Below are 23,693 nucleotides of genomic sequence, written 5' to 3' on the forward strand. Positions count from 1 at the left end.
GGGGGGAGGGGTAGTTGTGTCTTTCCAAAGAATATGCATTTTACTTCTTTTTCTTTAGGAATCTTTATAAGAGTTTAATCCTAGAAAGCAAAAAAACAACACCCACCACCCTGCCAAATCCTAGGAATCCATCAATAAATGCAGGACATGTATTCAATATAAAATTCACCAAAATCAAACCAACCAAGATTGGAAAGGTAATGGAGTGGTAGAACCCTGAGATCATCAAATCTAAAGTTCAAAGAAACAGAAATTTCTGTTTTAAACTCCATGTTGGACCCCTGTGAGGAAGCAGTGCCAGAGATGCCGTGGAGACTTCAAGAGATTTCGGTATTGTTATGGATGTTACATAGAAAATTCTTAGACACTCTTGGGCTGGGAAGCAGTACAAAAGACAGAGCAGAGGTTCTCAACCTTCTTAGACTCAAGACATACTTTGGAACATGTCAGCTCATAGTTTTCACTCATTTTTGAATATGGAAAAATAATAGAGCAATTCTTCTGGTGCAATAAACTCAGAAAGAGCACATGGTACTGAATGTTTTTGACACTAAGGATTCCTACTTGAAATGTATGAGTGAATCATTTGTAGGTGTTTGGACATCTAGCAGTGCAGCACCCTCAAAAGAGTCTCATGACACCCCAGGGTGCTGGCTCAGAATCACCGAAGTAGAAATAAAGTGTTCTAGTTGTGGCGAGGTGTAGCAGAACTAACCCTAATGTACAGAGATTAAAGAATGTGTTGCCATGTATATCTTCTCTCAACCTTCCACCCCCTCACACACATAAAAGCCCCATTATGCCATTTTTTCCTAGATTTAAAAAAAAATCAAAAGAGCTATAGTGTATTTTTCCCCATTTCTTCTGTTGCAGAATGGTTTTTTGGAAAGAGTAAAGATATTCAACATGAAATTTCATTCAAGAGTTTAGCAATGTGTTTTGCAAACTCAAACAAACTATTTACTTGAGATAGACTAAGCACACAGCAAATTTATTTATACTGGCAAGGATATTTATAAACGAATTATTAAATATTATGACACTGCACCAAGAGCATGCAGTTTGCCTATTTTTTCCTTGAAGGATTTTGCTTGGATTAACAAATGCACTTAAAGGAGTAAATATTTCTCTGAAGGGTAACCAGGTGTAGAGGTAATACTTAGGAAATGATGAGAACCCAAAAGTACAATCCTTTCTTTCAGATTTTGACAATAGGTAAATATAGAAGTAATAAATGAATAAATCAATCAATCTTTCAGCTCAAAAAGAAATGTCTTCCTTCATCAGCTGAGTCTCTGCTGCTCACATGCAAGAGGCTTAAAAGTTGTGTGGCTGAAACAGGGGCTTGAGGTCCTTAGCCACAGAACCATGAATGCTTCAAAGCTACCAGTGAAGAAACACAGATACCTATTGAACACAGGGAGACATAGGTTGTTCCTTAGGTTTCTTTTTTTAACCTATGTTCCAGGGCAGCAACAACAACAAAAACCCAGCAATTAGATATCCCAAACAGACATGCTATTTTTAGAACAACAAACTTTAGCAAAGTTTCTTTTAGAAGTAAAGTGCACACACAAACAAACATAACACACAGCTTAGTTAAATGGAATTCACTGTGTTTCAGTGCTTTCCCTGAACAACACGAACTTAAAACTAATTAGTTGTAAGTTATAAAATGTTTTTAAAGCTGAAGCTCTTTGGTAGGCTGTTATTTTTTTCTTCCTTCACAAGTCGAGACAGGTATTTAAGAAAGAAATCCACTTTATTCTAAAACCTGATGCTATATCCTCATGTCCTTGATTTTTATTTTCATTAAGTCCATATTCAGTGAAAATATTGCCACTGTGAGAACTGAGTCAAAATAAGAATTTCAAATAATGGCTCCTGAAACGATATTAATCAAACTATCACTTGACATTTATATATTACTTTGATACAAGCACAAGTTAAACCAGAGAAAATGTTCCTATACCAGTTTTATATATCAACACAGACATTTAATGAATTTGACTCCCCAAACTGAAAAGATAAATGAATAATATGTTTCACAAACACAAATACTTTCCAGAATCTTGGAATGAGAAACTTCACCCTTTAATAAATTTATACATGCATTGGAGAACATGTACTTAAGGCATTCATTTATTTGAAGATACAAAGACATACACAAATTCACTCAAAATCTAATGCTTCATTTGATTTCCCCTTAATTTAGCAGTCCATTTGGTATGTTCTGCTATGCTACATTATAATCTCTTTCTGTGCAACTGTTGTTAGTTTGTATACACACATATCAGTAGCAACATTATAATCATGATAAAGTGAGAGTGTTAATTTAAGTTTCTGCTTTTATGTGTCTACATCTTCCCATTATACTCATCATGATTCTGATCAAACTTTGAGGAGAATTTGGTAAAATTTTATTTAGCAATTCTTATGACATCCAAGCATATGAAAATGACTGAAAAGAAGAATAGAAAGAAGAGTGGTATTTCATGCTTTGAAGAATTTTTGGATATTTTAAAAGCCATTTGTGTAAGTCACAAATACGCCCACCCACCCACACTTAATAAAAAAACCTCATGATGTTTGCTATGTGTATGCTCCCAAATAAGGCACGCTTATATACTTACATCCAAAAAGATCTGGATGAGAAATAAAGTCGTATAGTATCTAGCAAAGCCAAATATTGAAATAAAAACATAAGTTTAATTTTCTCCTCTTCCACCAGGTTTGGAATTAATTAAATTGGGATAAAAGTGATACAAAAGGCTACAGGTTGTAGCCATGCTGGTCTAAGGACAGAGGCAGACAAGGTTCTTTGGGTAAATCTGGTATCTTTTATTAGCCCAACTAAATAGTGGGAACTTTTTTTCTTGGCAAGCGTCCCATCCAGGAAGAGCACACACCAACTGCAGATGCTTCCTCAGCCTAACAAAGGGTTTTTAAACCCGAAAACTTGCTAAGAAAAATATTCTGACTATTTAGTTGGTCTAATGAACGCTATCAGATTTACCCAAAGAACCTTGTCTGTATATAGAAAAAGTTAAGAATATATGCCAGATTTTGCTCAGGATAAAACCTTTTGTTCTGGGATCCCATGGACTTAAAATCCCACCTTTCCACTAAAAACAGTCAGGTTTATGCTGGAGGATGTTACTTAATGTGGGGCAATGGGTTTGTCCATCTGTAGGATCCCAGGATTAAAGTCTCCAAGGTCTGCTTTTAGCTTTGAAATATTTGTGAAATACAGAGATACTACTTTTACCCTTGGACAAAGAAGGCTAATACTAATTAAGTGCTACTCAAGCTGCATATGTAAATGACTGCCCCTGCCTATTCTGTCCAGTCAAAGCCTGGGACAATCAGCCTGGTATTTATTTCATAGAGTGCTAGAATGGAATATAGTGAAGTTAAACAAACTTTTCATAGTATTCATTTACCTCTGAGCTCTGCTTTTGATCTGGGGTTCATTTGATTGCAGATGCTTTTACACGCTATTTTAAAATTCGGAAACCAACAAACTACTGAGATTTATCTAGTTGCAAGTGCCAAGTATGTAAACATCTTAGAGTGTTTTGTGATTTACATCTCAAAACGAACATCTCTCTTCACCCCTTACGGTTGGCTCAGGTGAATGAATTCCAAAAGCCTGGCCCAAGTTTCCTGTTTATAACAGAACTACATTACTTTTGTCTGATTTGCAAAACTAATATAACTGATTTGCAAAACTATGCCAGTACATATTTAGTTTTAACATAAAAACAAGGGAGAGATTTTAAGCTGGACTTCCCACACTTCATATGTAGAGCTAGGCTATAAGTTGCTCTTACATGTGTATAAGACATATACATGTAGTAGTATATGAATATTTGTGTGCATATGGGGAAAGGAGGTTTTTGCCTTTCCTTCTCATCCATACTTGAAGTGGGGAGTCAAAAAGCCATCTGCTGGAACAGAGGTAGCAGCACCAGACATTCAAAAATCACACTATTGGCCTAAAAAGAATACATTTGGGGGTTTTTTTTATTTATCTTTTGGCTTTGGAACCTAATGATTGCACTCGGTTTCAGGTCTTTCCTCTGCTTGAGGGCTAGCAAGCACAGACTTTCATGTCATGAATGAACTTTGGGAACTGGGACTAGGAGCAAAACTCTGAGATGAATGAAGACATGGTGACTGCTGGTTTCACTGCAGAGGTGCTCTATAATCCAAGAGGAATAAGCATGGCAATGTGGGCATGTCGTCGCAGCACCTTCTACCAGAAGGCTGACCTTAGGAGAAGCCCAGACTGCATGATTTTAATTGACAGTAGCTACAACCTCTGAGCTCAATCTACCAATGGCTGGAAGCATTCTTGTCATTTGCACATTGGGGTTGGACTGTCTCAGGCAATACCCCACAGGTGCCGAACCTCTCTACCCAGGATGGAATGTGAGGGCAGAAGGCCCCCTCATGTCCTGTCTGCAGTACAGTATGTGATAAAAGACAAATGTTCTTTATATACAGAACAGAGGGTGCTTAATAAAGGCGTTGAGATTTACCATGGATAGTTTAACTTTTAATTTCAGTCCACTGCATATAGACATTTCCAAAAAATCTAAAACAGTATTTTTGCATTTACATGCAATCAAATATATCCTGTGCATCTTTGGAACTATGCTGCATGTATCTTCCAGGTGCACGATCAAATAAACATAAGTGCCATGAGATATATTAAAGGGTGTAATATAAGATCTATTTTGTTCCATGCTGAATCCAACTCAGTCCATTTTGCTTGCTTATTCTACTTAAATGCACATGTCAATGTATAAAAAGTTATTTCAGACTGTAGCATTTCATTGCCTGAGCCAAGCCAAATGAACACAGGAATAGCAATGGGGTACAAGCCAAAGAAAATGAACTTTTTTTTCCCTCCTACTGTGGCATTTTTGGAGGCAGCCAATTATACATTTAAAAAAATCATGAATGAGCAGTGTGCTTTTGGAGCTATAACTTAAAGCAAAGTATTCCTTTTAATATGAAATTAATACAATCATGACATTTTAACAGTTTTTCATGGTCCTGCATTCTTCTAAGAGGACTCATTATACATAAACCTATATACTACATAAAAAGACCACGATAATCTTTTCCCTCTAGTAAAATTGCTACTCTTGTGTGTGTTACATATATAGGACCTGTTTCATAGACACATAGAATGCGGTCATTTGTGGGATCTATAGGTTACATTGGGGGCATATTAAGGAAGCAATGAATGTGTCAAATTTGGTCAATTTTTTTTTTTTTACAGAGTATAGATTTTTCTATCCCATATTATTTTGTTCCTTTCCTTGCTCTGACATAAATGACCTCATTAAAGAGAAATTCTAATAAGTATATCCAGTTTTCATTCTGAAAATATGAAGTTTGTTGGCTAAGGTTTACTTCTGCTTTGTCACATTCATTTGTATTTATAGTTTTATGGGGGAAAAGAAAATAAAAAACAAGCCCTCTCCATGTAAGGGAATTTTCTGCTGAATGGCATAATCAGATCTCCAGTCCATCTGAGGTACAATCAGTCTACAAAACCATGTAGTAAAATTAAATAAATAGAGGGAATATTATGGGATGAAATATTGCCTTCAAACACAAGAAGTTTATTTTTGCTATTTGAACCAGAGAAGGAAATTGCACAGCAGCAAATGGAGCACTATATTCTATATATACTATGATCAAATTAGCTTGCCAGTAGTTTTAGAGTAGTTGCCGTCACATCACTGTACTGGTTTGATTTTAATACAGCTAATGGAGATGCATATCTTAGGCAATATTTCAACAGGACTCTAGGATCAGAATCATGTTCCATAACCCTATGATAAATATCACCCTGTAACAGGGGTTGGAAATAAACATTGCTCGCTCTCTCTCTCCCTCTCTCTCAAAAAAAACCAAAACAACCCAACCCAACCCAACCCAAAACCAAAAAAGCCAAAAAAAAACCAACAACAAAAAACAGTTAATGATATTTTTCTGTATATAGAATTCTTAAGGTCAAGCTGTATTTACACAACATCGTGTAGGGGACAGAAAGTGTGCTTAACAAATCAAATAATTATAATCATTCTTCAGATTTCCATAGACCTCTCTCAGGATATGTAATCACACAGAAACCATGAATGATTAAATATACTCCTGAAATTACAAATGAATAAAATGAGGTACAGAGATATAAGGGTAGAAGACAAATCAATACCTATTGTGTGTGTGCAATTACTATACATATGTGTATAAATCAGGGAATGTGAAGCATAAATGGCCTATTAGATCCCTATTTAGCCATGCACTTTTAAGCATAAATATCCCATTTCCAAGTTAATTATGTTTACCAATTAGGTATGCAATTAAGCATACCTTTTAGAGACAACTTTTGGATTGCTGCTCTATGGCCACATCTACACAAGATGCTGACTGCTCAGTAGCTTGTAACTACTGCATAGTAACATAATGCAACACTATTGCTGGGTAATCACAAGCTACTGTGCAGTCAGCATCACAAAAAAGCTGTTCTTTGGCACAACTGTGCAGTAACTCTGGTTACTAGTACGAAATGACTGTGCAGTAACAATTGTGCAGTTAGTATCTTGTGTAGATGTGGCCTATTAAAATGAGGACCTTAGTAACTTGCTCATTTAAGTACAGGAAATATATAGCAAAACTGAAAAGAGAATGACCATCATCTACATTCCATTTCTCAATCAAAAGACCATGCTCCTTGCATGCTGTTACAAGGCAATATGAAAGGTAACCAAATGCCACAGGAAACAAATATTTATTTTGCTTAATTTTAAATGTTGAGACAAAGTGAACTACACAAACAAGACACAGAATTTAGTGCTTCACACACAACACCTACTTAATTCTGTAGGTCCTCCTTTTCAAAACTGATAAGGTTAGTTTAGGACAGATGAAATAAATTGATACCTATGGCCTGAAAAATCAACCAGGTACACACGGTAACAAGAAGTTCTGTACAACATTTAAAGGCTTCAGCCACTAAGTACCTTGAAGTCAGTAATAAAACTAACTTTAATATACAGTTTTATGAGATGGCAGTGTAGGGATTCTAAAAACAAGGTGGATGTGTTTGAAAGCTAAATGAGATTATGGGCTGTTGCTGCCTCCTAGGGCATATCTACACAGCAGTCACTCCAGCTCCAGTTGACATCTTTAACCTGATTTTAAACTCGTGAGCTCATGTTCTACTAGCAGTGTTGTCTCAGCACCACAGAGTTCAGCAATGGTTAATGGTGCGGACATTTACCTGGCCTCTCATATGGATTGTGCAGCCTGAGCTACGGTCTCAATACCTGAGGTAGATACTTTAGAATTGTTGCAGAAGACAGGCTTCCTTAAAAAAAAAAAATCACAAGATTTTTTAATTAAAAATATATCAACATTCATCCTACTTTCACCTTCCAATTTTTCAGTCAATCAGGTCCTTGCTTCCAACTGTTTCTTTGCAATGAGGGCTAGAAACATGATTTTAGGAACTCTCACATAATTTCATATCTTGGGAAGCCAGAGATTAACAAAAATGCACGTGAGTGTAAGACTTGTGAAAAAAAAAAATCTGAGAGCTGACACACTGTACTTTCCACCTCTGAAGGGACAAGCATATTGTAGCAGTCAGACTCTGAACTCCTTAAGACTCTGGGCATAAAAGATCTGATCAGATACTTAAACCTGCCTTGCAAAATATAGCAGAGAGAACTTCCCCTGGCCCAGCAGTATTTTAAATGGGATTATTCAGGGATGTTCTTTTTCTAAGAGAGGCAAGGATTTTTTGAGGGTATCTTTTACTGGACCAAATACGTGATTGGGATAAAGTTAGACAAGGTTCTGAATGCAAGGCATCCTTCCTCAGGTCTTCTCTCCCTGCTTCATTTACTCCCTTAGAGATACAAAGGTTTTTACATTTCTATACTCTTCCTATCCAGCAAAATCAGGCCATTTTAATGACAGTTCTAGCATCTTATCTTTCATCAGGATTTTATCACAATAAAACTTTCAATATTCACAATTACAGGGTTATAGAAATGACACAGTGCAAAACACTGGTTTGTTCTACTCTGTACATATTTATAATGGGCTGTGGAGCTCTGAGACCAACATGAGGATGCCAACTGAATCCTGTGTCTTAAACAGGCCTGCAAGACAAAGAGCAGGATATGGACATTTCCTGTTGAACTTTGATATTGCTGCTGCCACTTTCTGTCACAGCAGCATATTAAATATTCTGCAGCTTCAAATGCAACTGCAGAAACCTTTCTTCTCAGGGATTTCAGGGAATCCAACACTCGAGCAATGAGGGAAAAGCTCAGAGGCATTTAAAGATGGAAAAAGAGAGATAGTAAAAGAGACGCTGGGGAAAAGGGAGTCTACAGAGATGCACCAGACCCTTAAAATCTTTGTTTAGTTTCTAAAAATTACTTTAAAAATGCTTTAGTTTCTAGCTAAAGTCTGTGTCTCCTCCCTCCCTATTGTATCTGAGGGTGGTTTCCCCCCAGACCCAATACAGCACAGTTGATGGGGGCCCACCCCTCCACCCAGCTACTGCTGACAGCCGGCTGCTGGCAGAAAGAGTGGGGCTGTGGAGGTGGGCTGCACTGGCCATTCAGGGGTAGCCAGGGTGATTTGGAAGTGTGCAAGAGCACCCCCAATCTGCTGGCCTTGGCCTGAGGAAAAGAAGGCTGCGAGGGGACATGAGCAGCTTACTGCTACACTAGTGGCATACATCAAGGGCTCGGTGAGCAACTGTTCACCATGGCAACCGAGGGGAAAACCAGGAGTAATGGCCATAAACTCCTGGAAGATCAATTCAGGCTCACCATTAGGAAAAAATTCTTCAGAGTCAGGGTGTCCGGACTGTGGAATAAACTCCCTCCAGATGTGGTGCAATCGCCTACCCTGGAAATCTTCAAGAGGAGACTAGACAGTCACCTTGCTGGGGTCACCTGACTCCCAATTATCTTTCCTGCTTGTTGCAGGGAGCTGGACCTGATAATCTTCCACGGTCCCTTCCGGCCTTACAATCTATGAATCTATGAAGGATGAATCTATTTTTGAGAACAGATCTATTTCAATGAACTTCCCATTTCAAATATATTTTGAAAAAAAATTAGAAATTGTCAAAATATGGCATTTTGACACTTTGAGAATGAAAATGCTCCCTTTTGGGGGTTAAACAGCTTTTGCAGTTGTGAATTCAGACTAACTGTAACACATGGGGCCTGTACATGTGGGGCACCTGCTCCAATGCGTTCTAATTAAAAGGCATGGGGGCAGACTCAACTCATTGCGAGTCTGCTGAAGCAGTCTAATTAAAACACTCCAGCAGCCTCGCTGTCACATGTATTCAGCATCCCCGCATTTCCAAATTCCAGTGGGAACACTTTAACTAAAGCTCTTTAGTTATATTAGTTACAGTGCCTCTACCACCATTTTGAAGTGTGGGGCACTGAATACATGAGACGCAGTGGACATTTTAATTAAAGCGGCTCCTGAGAACAGCTCTAATTTAAACTCCTCCCGCTTCCCAGCATGTGTAAAATGCCCATAATGACTATTTTAAAATAAGAAAAGTTGAAATAAAATCATATTTTAAGTGACCAGATCCTAATTATTTATTATTATTATTATTATTGTTATTATAATTATTATTTTCCTTTCACAATCATTTTTTAGATTTTAACTTTGATCCAATGATCTATGAAAAGCTAAAAAATTCTCACAGGGCAGGAAAACCATTTTCTACCCATCTCTAGTAAAATAACAATACTAAGTAGTTAAGTGTAGGCCATTGCACTTTCCCATGCAGATGGTTTCTCATAAAGGCACACATGTATCATGGTCCTCCCCAAGTGCAGTTGAGGTATAATGGGGGAGAGAGTAGTCTGCTGCACCTTCACATAGTTAGCATGTTCCACTTGAGATGCAAGTCAGAAGAACCAATAGGAAAATGTGGGAAGGAGGTGTCAGAGGTAAGTTCATGCAAAAAACACTTTAGCTCCAGTTGGCAAGTCTGTGGACTGTATTCATGGAGACCAAGCTTTTGAGTGCTTCCCCTGTACTGCATAGCCAAGTAACGGCTAGCTACATCCTGGCTTTTGGTTTTTAATAGCAATTCACAGTTAGGACTATCAAAGATTACAACTAGTATGTTGGGTGCTAAGCTATTTTTACTATGAATGCCAAATTCAGTAAATTCATTTTATCTTAATTCCAAGGAATTTGGCTTTACTGAGTGGACTGTCAATGTCATGACTCAGCAAAATTGGTAATCTGTACAAGAAAATCCCAGGATTTAAATAATGAGGAGGAGACACAGGCAATTCTGTGGTAGAAGAATGACTGACTAATCTTGTGTTGAGGTTTACTTTATGGCGTATTTAGAATCTCACTTTCATGAGCAGCAACTATGCTCAAAAGCAACAGCAAAATAAAGAGAAATCCAAGCTTTTAAATTTTCCCAGACTCTTAAAAATACAATAAACTCCTCTCTAGGTTAATCAGTTCAGATGTATCAATATGAATCAGATATCCCTGACATGCATAGCACAGGAAAGATTTCATTCCTCAAGAGCGCCATTATTTAAACAATTCTAAAACCATTTCATTATCCCTAACTTTTATGGTGTTTAGAGTAATTCATAATGTAATTTCATAGTGTTTATAGTAATTTTATGAACTTTTGTCAAGCAGGTTCAATATGGAGCATTTCTTTTTCAAGCATCTCTCTCTGATTTCCACTGACCAAAAGGTAAATCTATTTCCCTTTAGACAGAAATAGCCTTTTCTGGTAAGTGTAATGGTCTGAACTAGTATATGTTGAATAATCCCCTCGGATGTCATAAACAAGATTGACAGGTGTTTTTAAAACTGATTCCCCAGAAACAATTTTCGGCCAAGACTGCAGAGAAGTAACTAGATTATATGAACATACTAACTAGCTAATCACAACAGTACTGCACTGAAGTAAGTGAGGACAAACTATCAGAGTTGCATCTTTAATCAACAGACAATGTAGCCTCAAAGGGAACCAACCCAGTGATGCTGCATGCTCATTTACAAGACCTCAAAATTATTTAAGGGCTGATTTATGGTGCAGAACTGTGTTCTCAACAGAGGTCTAACAGGGCAGCTCTGTGCCCTAGACAGTGGCAGTGCATGGAGCAACACCAGCTGTGGTGCTGTGCGCATGGGCATCTGCCAGCTGTGGCAGCAGCAATTTTTGCCCATCCCACAAAGGTGGTGTCTGGTGCTGCTGCTTTGATTTCCCACTGCACCCGCACCCCAACTCAACACAAATAACACAGAGTTACCTATTAGTTCACAAGACTGGCAATGAACGTGTTGTTCCTGCTGGCTGTTCATGTTAAAACTAAGAGGAAGTCTTAGTGTTTTGTATCAACACCTTCATGTTTATTTGTTGGGCAGTGAGGGGAGGGGGCAGAAACACCATGGTGAGACTACTAACTGTGCTATGTAGAGGTTGCCTAACACGGATGTTTTGATTTTCTAGAAAAAAAATCAGTCTGCTATGGGCACCTGGTGTGGAAAAATTTACTCTGGATGGGTATAGCTTGGCAAAGTAATAAGCAACTGAAAACAGGGGTTTGTAATGCAGAGTGTCTACAGCCTTTGTAAAAAGAGATGCTACCAGCACAACATATTATTGTAGTGGTAGTGCAGATTTTAGGGATTCTTTCATGTAATGTTTCCCTGAGAAAGCAATGGACTGCACTCAGTGGTCCAAGAAACTCCTTTCAGTCAACTCTTCCTATTATTATGGTCCAACACAGGAACTAAAAGGGAAAAATTCCAGTTCAGTTACTTCATATATATTCTCTAAAATTGCATATATTTCTATTTTTCTCCTTTGCTTGAAAGCACTTATCAAAACATAAGTTTACTTTGGCTTTTCCCTCACTGTTATTTTTGCTGTTTGCTATTCTTGTTGGCTGCACTGTTGTAAATGTGGATTAAGTCCTCTGAAATTGATATGAAATTATGATGGATTTACACTTATTTGAGAAAGATATTCCCCTGAGTCTGTCATGGGTATGAAAACCACACTATCTCCACAATCAAAAAATTTCAAAATGTTCTGAACAGAACTGTACTGTTAGGTTCTAGTAATATAGGTACTGACTTTGGTTTTTGCTGGTGGGTGCTTGCAGATGTAAAAAACCAAACCAAACCAAACAAAAACCACCTGTGCTTTCATTTAAATACAGCGCATTCCTGCGCCAAGCCCCACACATTCCCAGAAGAGGCAGCGAGTTACTCCAATCCCATGTCTGTGTAGTTCAAGTGCTTTAGCGGGGCTTTTTTGGTGCTTTTATCTAATAGCTAATTGAATCAGCTTTAGCTAAAAGCACCAAAAAGCCCTGCTGAAGTGCCAGTCTTTACAGCTGATGCAGAGCCAGGTTGAAGTAATGCACTGCTTCTTCCAGTAAAGCATGTTTTGGGGGTTTTTTAATGTCTGCAAGCAGAGATTTAACATGTAAAACCAAAATGGCCATGGCTTGTGGGTGTTGAGCACCTGCTAATTTTTGTCAGTGGGTGCTTGAGCTCTGGAGCACTCACAGAGTCCAGTAATAACTAATAATATCCTACATCAGCATTTCCCAACCGGTGTGCCGCAGCACACTGGTAGGCCATCGGACATGAACAGGTGTGCTGCATAATTTTGGAAAATGAATAAATGAAACTGTGTGTCTGTCTGTTGGTAATGCTCTTGGAGGGCATGGCTCCAACCAGTGCTGTACTCCACCCCGCCCCACTATTTATATAGCAGTAGTTCTCAACCTTGTTAGACTCAAGGCACCCTCTGGAAAATGCCATCTCTTAGCTTTCACTCATTTCTTAACTATGGAAAAATAATAGGGCAATTCTCCTGTTGCAAAGAACTCAGAAAGACCACAGGAGCTCAAAATGTTTTTTGATGCTACGAATTTCTATTTGAAATTTCTGGGTTTATCTTGTAAATCATGGTCAGGTGGTGGTAAACCAAAAAGAGCTAATACTGTGTGACACCCTGCATAGACTCTCATGGCTCTTCAGGGTGCCAAGAATCACTGAAATAAAAGAAATTAAGAGTCTCTGTCCTATGTATTTTCAGAACTTACTTTTTTGGCATTTTTTTCTTGACCCTGTTCTAGAGATTGGACAAACAACATTAATCACTAAATACTCTGGAAGCATAAGAAAAACACCTATTTGAGCTATGGAATATAAGACTAGGCTACCACTGTCCTCCCTGCATTGAGATGTCAACATAAAAGCAGGACCTGCTAATATTGCTGTGAATATAATTTATTAAATCAGCCCAAGTCTAATCTCAGGTTAAAGTTCTCTCCTTAACTCACCCCATGGTGATGAGTACTGTAACATATATAGAATATACATTCCACAATAAAATACAGGGAGCCTAAAGAAATATTTACACACTTTATTCATCAGGAATACCCAGACACTAATCAACCCTGCACAGAAAGCAAGAAGTGTAACTTGCAATGAACACTACTGTTCAAAAATGTCTACCACTGACATTCAGTTCTCAGAATAGCAGTGAGAAACATGATACACATGTGTGCAAGCATATTTTTAAGACACCTCATAGACTCCTTCACTATGCCTTAAGGATGCTTGCAACACTTAGGCTTCGTAGAGTGAGAACAGAACTCTATTCAGTCTTAATGCTTCCCATTTTTAGCCTGATTCTGTTATCAGGGGTGGGCAAAATGTGGCCCACGGGCCAGATGCGGCCCACCACACCATTTTATCTGGCCCGCAGGGCCACTAAAAAATTTAGAAAGTTAATATTTATCTGCCCCTGGCTGTCTGTCATGCGGCCCTCAATGCCTTGCCAAAACTCAGTAAGCGGCCCTCCACCCAAAATAATTGCCCGCCCCTGTGTTACATTCTGCCACTTCTCCATGAGACACTAAATGTGCAGTAGGCTAATTCTGCTGTGCATTAGTGTGTCACAGTGAAAGCCGTGCTGATATGCTAATACATAGTAGAATGAGTCTACTGCACATTTACATCACTTAAAAAGGCATGCGCTGATGCTACTGCACAGTAGCACTGGTTACTATTCATTGAGTTAGTACCTGTTTTTACAGGTACTAAACTAAATGTGCAGTAACTATAGCGCATTAATGAATGCATAGACGTGCCTGCTGCACGTCTTTTTTAATTCAGTAGGACTGAGCAGTCTGTGAGAGCACAATTTAGAATCAGGTCCTTTGACATTTAAATCTTTGAAACAAATCTGCTGACACATGAAATCCAGAACAACCCCACTGAGGTAAATGACAGCAGAATTTGACTAGCTGGTGATGCAAAAGCATTGTCTGTATAGTGTTTATTTTGATTTCCTTTTTTTCTAAATTAGGCAATAATTTAAAAATAATAATCAAATAAACTCACACTGTCAGAACAGAGTCAACAGACCTGCTCTAGATTTGCCCTGTAATAAATGGGAGCAGATTTTGGCCCAATTTTATGGCCTTCTAGACACAGAATCTCTTCAATCTTCTTAGACTAATTATGGATTATGTGATACACATGAACTGACAGTAATACTCATTCTCCACTACAGCATAAAGTAAATTTAGCTCCACTGCTGACACCCATCCATGCTCCTGTTGATAACATGTGGTAGTTTTCATCCATATTAACAAAAGTAAAAGGAAGATCCAGGATAAAAATGCACTACAAATTATTTACAAGAAATTATGGTGCATGTCTAGTAGCTAAGTTTTCAAGTGAGAAGCCTGACTGTTTAAATTATCTTGGTTTATTTGCAAATACACCAAAATCACATTTATAAACCCGCCATCCAAATAATTCCATCATATAGTATAAATTAACATATAAGCAACTGAGGTGCAAAACATGGGCAAACACTACATCATCAAAGTATCTTTATTTGGAAAACCTATTTGTTGTCTTATATTTCATGTACTCTTGGACTCATTGTACACTGATTTTCAGCCTAGAGGGTTGTTTTTTTAAACAGCTGAGTTATGCCCTTCTTCCCCCTCCATCCTACCCCACAAATTAAGGGTTTGTAATGGAAATGCTGACAGACCTTTAAGTATGGTGGTGCTTAAAGGCGCCATCATAACAGACAACGCCATGATGACTATATAATGACTCCTGATGTAAGTACAGAAAGAGCGAGATGTAACGAATGACAATCTCTCTAATGTTATTAAGAAGGAAAAAGATGCACACAAATCACTCTTCTCAAAGCCCATCTTTTTACTCCTAATTTTAAAACAAGTATTCAAATTGGTAGAGAAGGAGAGTTTACCACCCCAGTCCAATCCCTGCCTTTGTTTGTGTTGGACCATGCGTTCGTTCTGGCTCATGTTACTCAGATGGATAAACCTCAGATGGATTCAGCTTTACTGCCCTGCTTTCTTTTAGCGTTTTTGCATTTTTTAAATGCTACCAAATGGCTGCTTTTGGCTTCTAGCATTATCACATGTTGTCTAAAAGTATGGAAATAGTTATGGTAATATGGACAGTAAATCATAACTGTAAATACCACATAAAGAAGACAGCCATATAATTATAAAAATACCTAATAGATTTCTTTTTTCAAAGACAACACAGCTGTCTCTTCTAACCTTTCATTTGTAGATTCTTTTCTCTCCTGTTTTTATTTATAGGTTGCCATGCAGTTTGACATGGCACACCAAGGTTTTTGTTTCTAATTTTGAAAAGAAAAAGGGGGAGGAAGACATAATACTCATTTCATCAGAAAAAGGCATCAGCTTACAATTTTAAAGAGAAACTAATGCCAACTTTAGAACATCATCTTGGCAAATATTTCCCCCGTAATGCATTTCAAAATAATCTGTCAATGGCTACATACCACAATTTAAAATTAAACCCTGCCGTTGAACTAAAAGAAGGGTCGGCCAAATGACATGTATCACATGTTGGGAAAGAATCCTCATTCTTGTTCTTAACATCTCTATGTTGTTAGTAAAGGAACCATAATAGGTTATTAGGCTGACCACAACAAAATAAACCTCTTATGTCCTACTCATAAAAAATCAGGTTGAAAAGTGTTATGGGTAAAATTACATTATGCACAGTGCCATGTTAATGAAGGAGTAAAGCCTGGCATAACACTAGTGTTTCCAAAAAGGTATTTTCATGTCATCTGGAAACCACCACCACATGCTTTTTCCCTCTCCAACCAGCCTTTAAATGTTTAGAAAGTTATATGAGCATACACATTAATTCTCCTTCACTGTAGACATGCTGCTCCATCCCATACAATCTTTTTTTTCTTTTTTATTACTGATACAGAGGTTACAGACAATGCTGTTCATGGTAAAGAAATGAATCTTTGGGACTGCAGTTTTGAATTTTGGAACCTTCTTTCAGTCATGTTATTTATACATTTAGTGTTAAGTCATAGACTTAAATTATCCTACATCTAGTAGCTAAGATTAGATCCAAATGGTAAGGAAACATGTACAAGGTTAAAGCCCATCTTCAACATAAAAATACATGGTTCCTCCCTGAAAATCTATGAGCAAACAATTATTATGGTTGTATGTAAAACCATATACACCCTTCTGAATGGGTGATTGATGCATAATACCCTTTTACACATAAAGCTAAAACCAACTCAAGAAAATGCTAGTGAGAAAGACCAGCCTGAAGCAGAAATGTGTTAACTTCATGTAGAGATCATATTTTTAACTGGATAAACATAAAAATCCATGGCTGCATTTTAAACCATCTAAACTAATTGGCCTCTGTCCACAAATGTGTCATTTTAATTAGGTGTATCACCTTGGTTGGGAGACTGATATCTTTTCCTTGGGGTTAATTTCAAAGGTACCAGGTTCTAAGTCACAATTATTTTTCATCATTCTAGCTGCCTTGTCCTTCCTGGCTCCACTGTTATTTCAAAATGGGATACATCATAGTTATCATAAGGAAAACCATAATAAAGGAGATTCAGCATGGGAAAAATGGTTCAGGGGAAGCCACCTGACTGTAGGAAAAATAGATTCTATTGTCCTATTAAAATAAAGATATTGAGGATCTCTAGCTTTCATCCTAGTAAGCAAGCAAATATACCTTAGCCCCCTGAGAAGCAAAAATTTTTATTAAAATATACAGGAGAAATGTTTTCCTTTTTAAAGATAGATATAGGACTATACCTTGATTGTGGTATACCTTGATTTTAGCAAGGCTTTTGATATGGTCTCCCACAACATTCTTGCAGGCAAGCTAAGGAAGTGTGGGCTGGGTGAATGGACTGTAAGATGGATAGGAAACTGGCTGGAGCATCAGGCTCAGAGGGTTGTAATCACTGGTTCGATGTCTAGTTGGCAGCTGATATCATGGGGAGTGTCCCAGGGGTTGGTCCTTAGGTTGGTTTTGTTCAATAACTTCATCAACAACCTGAAAGATGGCATACAGTGTACCCTCAGCAAGTCTGCAGATGACACCAAGTTGTGGGGGGAGTAGTAGATATGTTGGAGGGTAGAGTTGGGATTCAGAGTGACCTAGACAAATTGAAGCATTGGGCCAAAAGGAATCTCCTGAATGTTCAACAAGGACAAGTGCAAAATCCTGCACTTAGGATGGAATGTCCCATGCATCAGTATAGGCTGGGGGCTGACTGGCTGGGCAGCAACTCTGCAGAAAAGGACCTGGAAGTTACAGTGGACAATAAGCTGAATATGAGCCAACAGTGTGCCCTTGTTGAAGGCTAATGGCATACTGGGCTGAATTGGTAGGAGTGTTGCCAGCAGATCAAGGGAAGTGATTATTCCCCTCTATTCAGCATTGGTGAGGCTGCATTTGGAGTAGTGTGTTCAGTTTTGGCCCCCCTGCTACAGAAAGGATATGGAAAAATTGTAGAGAGGGGCCAACAGAGGGCAATGAAAATAGTGAGGGGCTGAGGCACATGACTTCTGAGGAGAGGCTGAGGGAACTGGGCTTATTTAGTTTAGAGAAGAGAAGACTGAGAGGGGATTTAATAGCAGCCTTCATCTACCTGAAGGGGGGTTTGAGAGAGGATGGAGCTAGACTGTTCGTAGTGACAGCAGATGACAGAACAAGGAGCAAAGATCTCAAGTTGCAGCAAGGGAAGTTTAGGTTAGATATTATTAGGTTATTATTCCAAGGGAAGTGGTACTTGCTCCTACCCTGGGGATCTTCAAAAGGAGGCAAGATAGATACCTTGCTGGGGTCATTTGACCCCAGTACTATTTCCTGCCATGGCAGGGGGTCGGACTTGATGATCTGCTCAGGTCCCTTCTGACCCTACTAACTATGAAACTATTAGGAAGGATTTTCTCACTAGAAGGGTAGTAAAACACGGGAACAGGTTACCCAGAGAGCTTGTGGCCTCTCCTTCCTTGGAGGTTTTAAGACCTGGTTAGACAAAACCTTGGCTGGGATGATCTAGTTGGGAATGATCCTGCTTTAAGCAGGGGGTTGGATTAGATGACCTCCTGAGGTCCCTTCCAACCTTAATTTTCTATGATACTATGACTAAAGTTATAAATAACTATACGAGGTTAAATTGTACTGATAAAGCAAAAAGATCAGCTTTCCCTGTTTCAGACTCTACTGCTTGCCTTTTTCATATTTGCAGTTTGATTTGGAAACAAAAGGAAGTTGGATACTGAATGTATTTTACAGGGTTTACCCAATAAATTATCTTGATACAATTTCATTCCCTTCTGTTTGTTTTCTCTAGAACAATGAATATTGAGATAGAAACCACCAGTTCCCACACAATACAAGGAAAGTTAAACAACTGTGCTATAATTAATCAAACAGAAAAGTAATTAAGGTTTGCCCACACTCCCACTTGAAATTAAACCTGCAACAACTATATTTACATTGTATTTACACGTGACCAATGTTAACAGGGCTTTTATGACTGATGTTTTAACTTTTGTGGATGTCGTTTCAAACACCTTTTTGGAATCTTCACTGTAGGTGGGCACTGAATACTTATCAGGGACATTTAATATGATAAAATAAAACCATGTTATTGTCATTCCTAAACGGTTTAGTTCCAGGTAATGCTGAGGAAAATAAGAGCTTTTGTGAGCTGTAGGGACAGGACACACACACAATCTGTAATGTCACTTATTCAGCATTGCATGTTGTAGACCTTTACAGAGCATTCCCACATGTTACATCATTTTTACCTTTCCCAAAAAGATAACCTTACACTGCCCAAATTAAAACGCTGAAGTTAAAAGTTCTTAAACTATTACCAACATTACCCAGCAGCTAGACCAGTAACACTCTGACCTCCCTTCTTCATATTATGGAGGAATCAGAAAAAAATGAAGTACTGACTAAGTAACGCAGCAGCCCTCTGGTCCATTGAGGATAATTCTCCATACTAACTACTGAAAGTGCTATTCTAGATAACCTTCCTGTATCATGTTCCTGGACCTACAGCCCTGTGGGTTTGTCTGTATGTGAACATTTGGAAAATGTAACCTGAATGAATTAAATGTGTGAATTTAAAGTGCATTGGCTAAATAGCATTAAAACCATTTGTGAGTGATTTAGGCTAAATCAAATTAAGACAATGCTCATTTTGATTAAGTCTCTCCATATGATGCACTGACATTATTCAATCTGCTTTAAAAGTTAATTTGGATTAATTTTCCTAACTGTCCTCATGTGGACGAATGGTATTATTGATTCCTTTGCTGTGAAGTTGGTTATCTCTAGGATGCAACATAGTGCAACCCAAGGAGCTAAATGACTGTGTAAAATCACAGCACTGTATATTTCCATGTTAAGGTAATATGCCATTTAGATAAGTGTGGAAATTTCATATTTACATGATTTCTATTGACACTTCTATAAGAGGCACTGTAGTTTGTCAAGAACCATCAAAGCTTTCCCGACACCCTTCACATAACTTAAAACAAGATGAAAAGCTTGTGTATAAGGGAGGAACTGCAAGCACTGGATGTCCTGGATCACAGATAGATGTTTGTCTCAAACATTAGAACTGTTATATATGACTCCACTGTGATGTGAGTCAGACTAGCACAAGAGAGAGCGCACCACGCAGCTAAGATGGCTGGTAACTTTATTGTTCAGCTAAGAAACCCAAGCTGGAAAGCAAACATGGTGATCAAGAGGGATGCAAAGTAACAGTGTTTAAAGAAACTGTACCATTGTAATGGCTAAAGAATAATAATACATCAGAGGGGTAACAAGCTTTTTCAGTTTCCAGGATGGGGGGTTGGAAGAATGCTGCTCACTGGAGAGTGAGACTGCGTGGGGGGTTGGGAGAGGATTCTTACCTGCTGGGGCTCATCGCTGTCTTCGCTTGAATGGTAGTTGCAGCTGCTGCCATAACAGCATGAGCTCATGCTGTTGCCTCTGAGGCACAGGCAGTGGTGAGGGCTCTCTGAGGGTGACTTCTGGTGCTCCATTCACCCCCCACCCCTGGGGGCAAGGCTATGCCTCCTATGGTAAAACCTCCCGGGGGTGGGGGGAGTCGTTCCACCACGCTTCTACTCCCCAGATACACTATGGGACATAGGGATGCTCAGGGCCTCTATGCCCAGGCAGGGGCTGTGTAGGCTGTGCCTGCTGTGGCAAAGGTTTCTGGGGTGAAGGGACCCTAATGGCACCCCCTCATACTTATCCATCAGGACCTAGTGCCCTGCTCGCTCCACCCTAGTTACACTACTGGCAACACATCAGAAAAACAAGTTGCAGTAGGGGATTTTACTATGATAAAACAAAGCATCTAACTGTCTGCATAAAATGTGTTGTTTCTACGGACAGACAACCTACATGGAACAGGGAAGTCATATGAGCAGCATACCAAATAATGGCAACAGACACAGGTTCCCTCTTCTGAGGAAACTTGCTTCTTCATTATTTTGAATATTATGAGTGAAAGCAACTGGAAAAAAATAAAAAGGATGCATTTATAAGCATACAGTGTCTAGCACAATGGTGTCCAATCTGGTTGTCACCTTTAGGTACCACTTCAGGAAATGGTTATTAATAACAATTATGAACTAATTCTTGAAGACAAGAAAGTGAGGAAATATACATGCAAAGGTAACTTCACAGAAACAGTAACAGTATACCTTAGAAAACCACAAGATTATCAAGTGAGACATCAGCTGCTGCTATTTACAAAGAGTGCTGGTAATGGCGTCTCTAGTATATTTAATACAATAATTCAGATAAGGCAAAAACCTTGTCACTATGCAGGATTTGTCTAGAAAGTTTATGTTACCTGGCTACAGGTTGACAGTATTCCTATTTGAAACTAAGAATCAAGGTTGCAGAGCAGTTAAATGGTTAATGCTAACATGTACATATAACTTCATCTCCCTTTGAAAAATTAGGATATTTTTCTTATTATGGTGCCCTGCAGTTCTAAGTAAATCATACCCAGATATTATCTTGAGGTCCTCTAGATCAGATATCATTACTCAGGAAAAAAAAAAGCTTTCATACACTTACCTTATCCTCTAACCGGATCAGTCTGGCTCCTACAGTATAGTATCCTTTGTCTACCCCTTTTTCTTTAAAAAAAAAAAAAAAAAAAAAAATTAGGACCTTCATTAGATGAAGAATAAACTGTGAGTAAGGATATTTAATGGGATTAAAAACCATATAGAAGCTAGTAAAATGTTAGGGTGATATTGATAACATCAGTGCAAGTAGAAAATGTGATTTTCAGAATGAGTCACAGAAAAGAGGAACTGTGTCCCCATGCTATGTGTACATGTGCATATATATATATAATATATATAGTTATGCACAATTTATACAATGTACACATGCTTATTATACTGTCATGCATATTCATAAATAAGATAATCTATTATCAGTTTGCATTTATATCCATGACAAGCTGCATAATCTAGTAGGTAAAACACTGGACTGACTGGCCATCAGAAGACACTGCCACTGATTTACTAATACTGAATAAGTCACTTCAAATATCCTTACCCTCATTCTTTCTCCAAGTTTCTGTCAATCTTGTTTATTGAAGCCCCAGTCCTAAAATTTGCTTCTCTTAGTCAATTGCAGCACTGGAACCTCTTCAAAACTAAAGCTGCTGTTTGAGTTTGTACAGTTTTTAGCACAATGGGGCCAAAACCTGGGTCAAGGCCTGTAGAGACTACTGTAACTCAACTCAGCAATCAAAATCACTAGGTTATGTGCTGGGCAAAATATTCATAATAGATAAAAATATCAGAAACACTGCAAAGAGTTAGGAACCTATATAAATATCCACTAAATTAAATGCTTGCTTTCCAAGTAGTCATTTTTTTCACACAATAGATGATGATGTGAAAAAAAGGAAGAAGAATAATTTTCTGAGGAAAAAGATTCAGTCCTTTGGGCGTTGAAGCTATGAATTGTTGTATACTCATGTTTATATTCCTTTTCCACATTTTTTGCTGGATGGTGTGAGCTCTATTTGTTGAATTGTTGTATTTTCCTGAACGCTTGAGGTAGGAGCTATTGAGACTGACAACATATAGGGTGAAGTTACACAGACCATAGTAAGGGCACCTAAAACACAAATATCCACGCGTTAAAGCTTGTTAAGGTCTGCTAAATGTCCTCTGAGTGTCTCAAAGTTATACTACTTTAGGCAATGGTTAACTCTGGGCTGTGCTACCTAAATCATGTTAGGGTAACTTGCTCCATGGAGATAAAAGAAGTAATTTGCAGTCCCCCAGTATCCCAGAATGCATTTCTCTCAACTCCCCCCACCCCCCACTTCCCCAGAGCAGGGATACAGCTCAGGTGCCTTGGGTCTTAGCCATACCCTTGTTCACTAGTCCTCAAGTGGCAAGTCAATGTGCATTTACATGTGCATTTGAATGTGCATTAGCCTATTTTAATGTGCATTAAAGTATCACAAACAAGTGTTCTTCAGCTAATGCACATTAAAATAGGCTAATACACCTTTTTCTAGTACTTCACTATGGAGGTACTAGATTTAATGAGTATTACCTAAAGCTCATTAATGAACATGTAGACACACCCTCAGAGCTGTGCAGTCAAGAGATAGAATTGACTGTTAATGTGTGGCTGCTCAAAGTGGGCACATCTACATATGCAATTAATGCACCTGAATTTTCTGCACAAAAAATTCAGGCTCATTAAAGTGCTCCACAGTGTACATTTACACATGCACCCCTGCTGGGAGCACACTGAGCCCAACAGGAGCAGCCCAGTCCAGAGCTTCTCCTGCTTTGCTCTGCCCCCTTACAGCAGCCAGCAGGAGCTTCAGGTTGTGCAGGAACTCTCTCAGCACGGTGGGCAGTTCCATCCCAGCCAGAGGAGGTTGGGCTGGCCCTGAGTCGGGGCAGTGGGGAAGGCTATCCTGACTGGTGGGAAGCTGCCTCCCAGCCTTGTGGAGATCAGGTCCCATCCTAATTTCCATAGGGCTGGGAGGCAGCTGCAACAGCTCTCCCAGCCATGTGGGGATCAGGATGGGTCCCAATCTCCATGTGGCTAGCAGACAGCATCTTACCAAGCTGAGACAGCTCTCCCTACCTCCTGTGGGCCCCTGCTTTAATGCTGAAATTTAATGCTGCTTAATAGTCCACAGATTTAGTGTGGTAGAAGTGTAATGT

At 38.7% G+C, this 23,693-nt stretch overlaps 1 protein-coding gene across 1 annotated transcript in view; it reads right to left on the bottom strand.

Annotated features, from left to right (window-relative positions):
- Nucleotides 1-23,693, bottom strand: part of LOC109296543 (potassium voltage-gated channel subfamily KQT member 1-like) — a 379,870-nt gene that overhangs the window by 341,743 nt on the left and 14,434 nt on the right. Inside the window, exon 4 of the mRNA XM_019515975.1 lies at nucleotides 21,559-21,620. Within this exon, the coding sequence (XP_019371520.1) occupies nucleotides 21,559-21,620 (62 nt within the window). The remainder of the gene's footprint in view (nucleotides 1-21,558; nucleotides 21,621-23,693) is intronic.

Source organism: Gavialis gangeticus, unplaced genomic scaffold (genome assembly GCF_001723915.1).
Source record: "Gavialis gangeticus isolate Ggan-Ray unplaced genomic scaffold, GavGan_comp1, whole genome shotgun sequence".
Taxonomy (NCBI): Eukaryota; Metazoa; Chordata; order Crocodylia; family Gavialidae; genus Gavialis; species Gavialis gangeticus.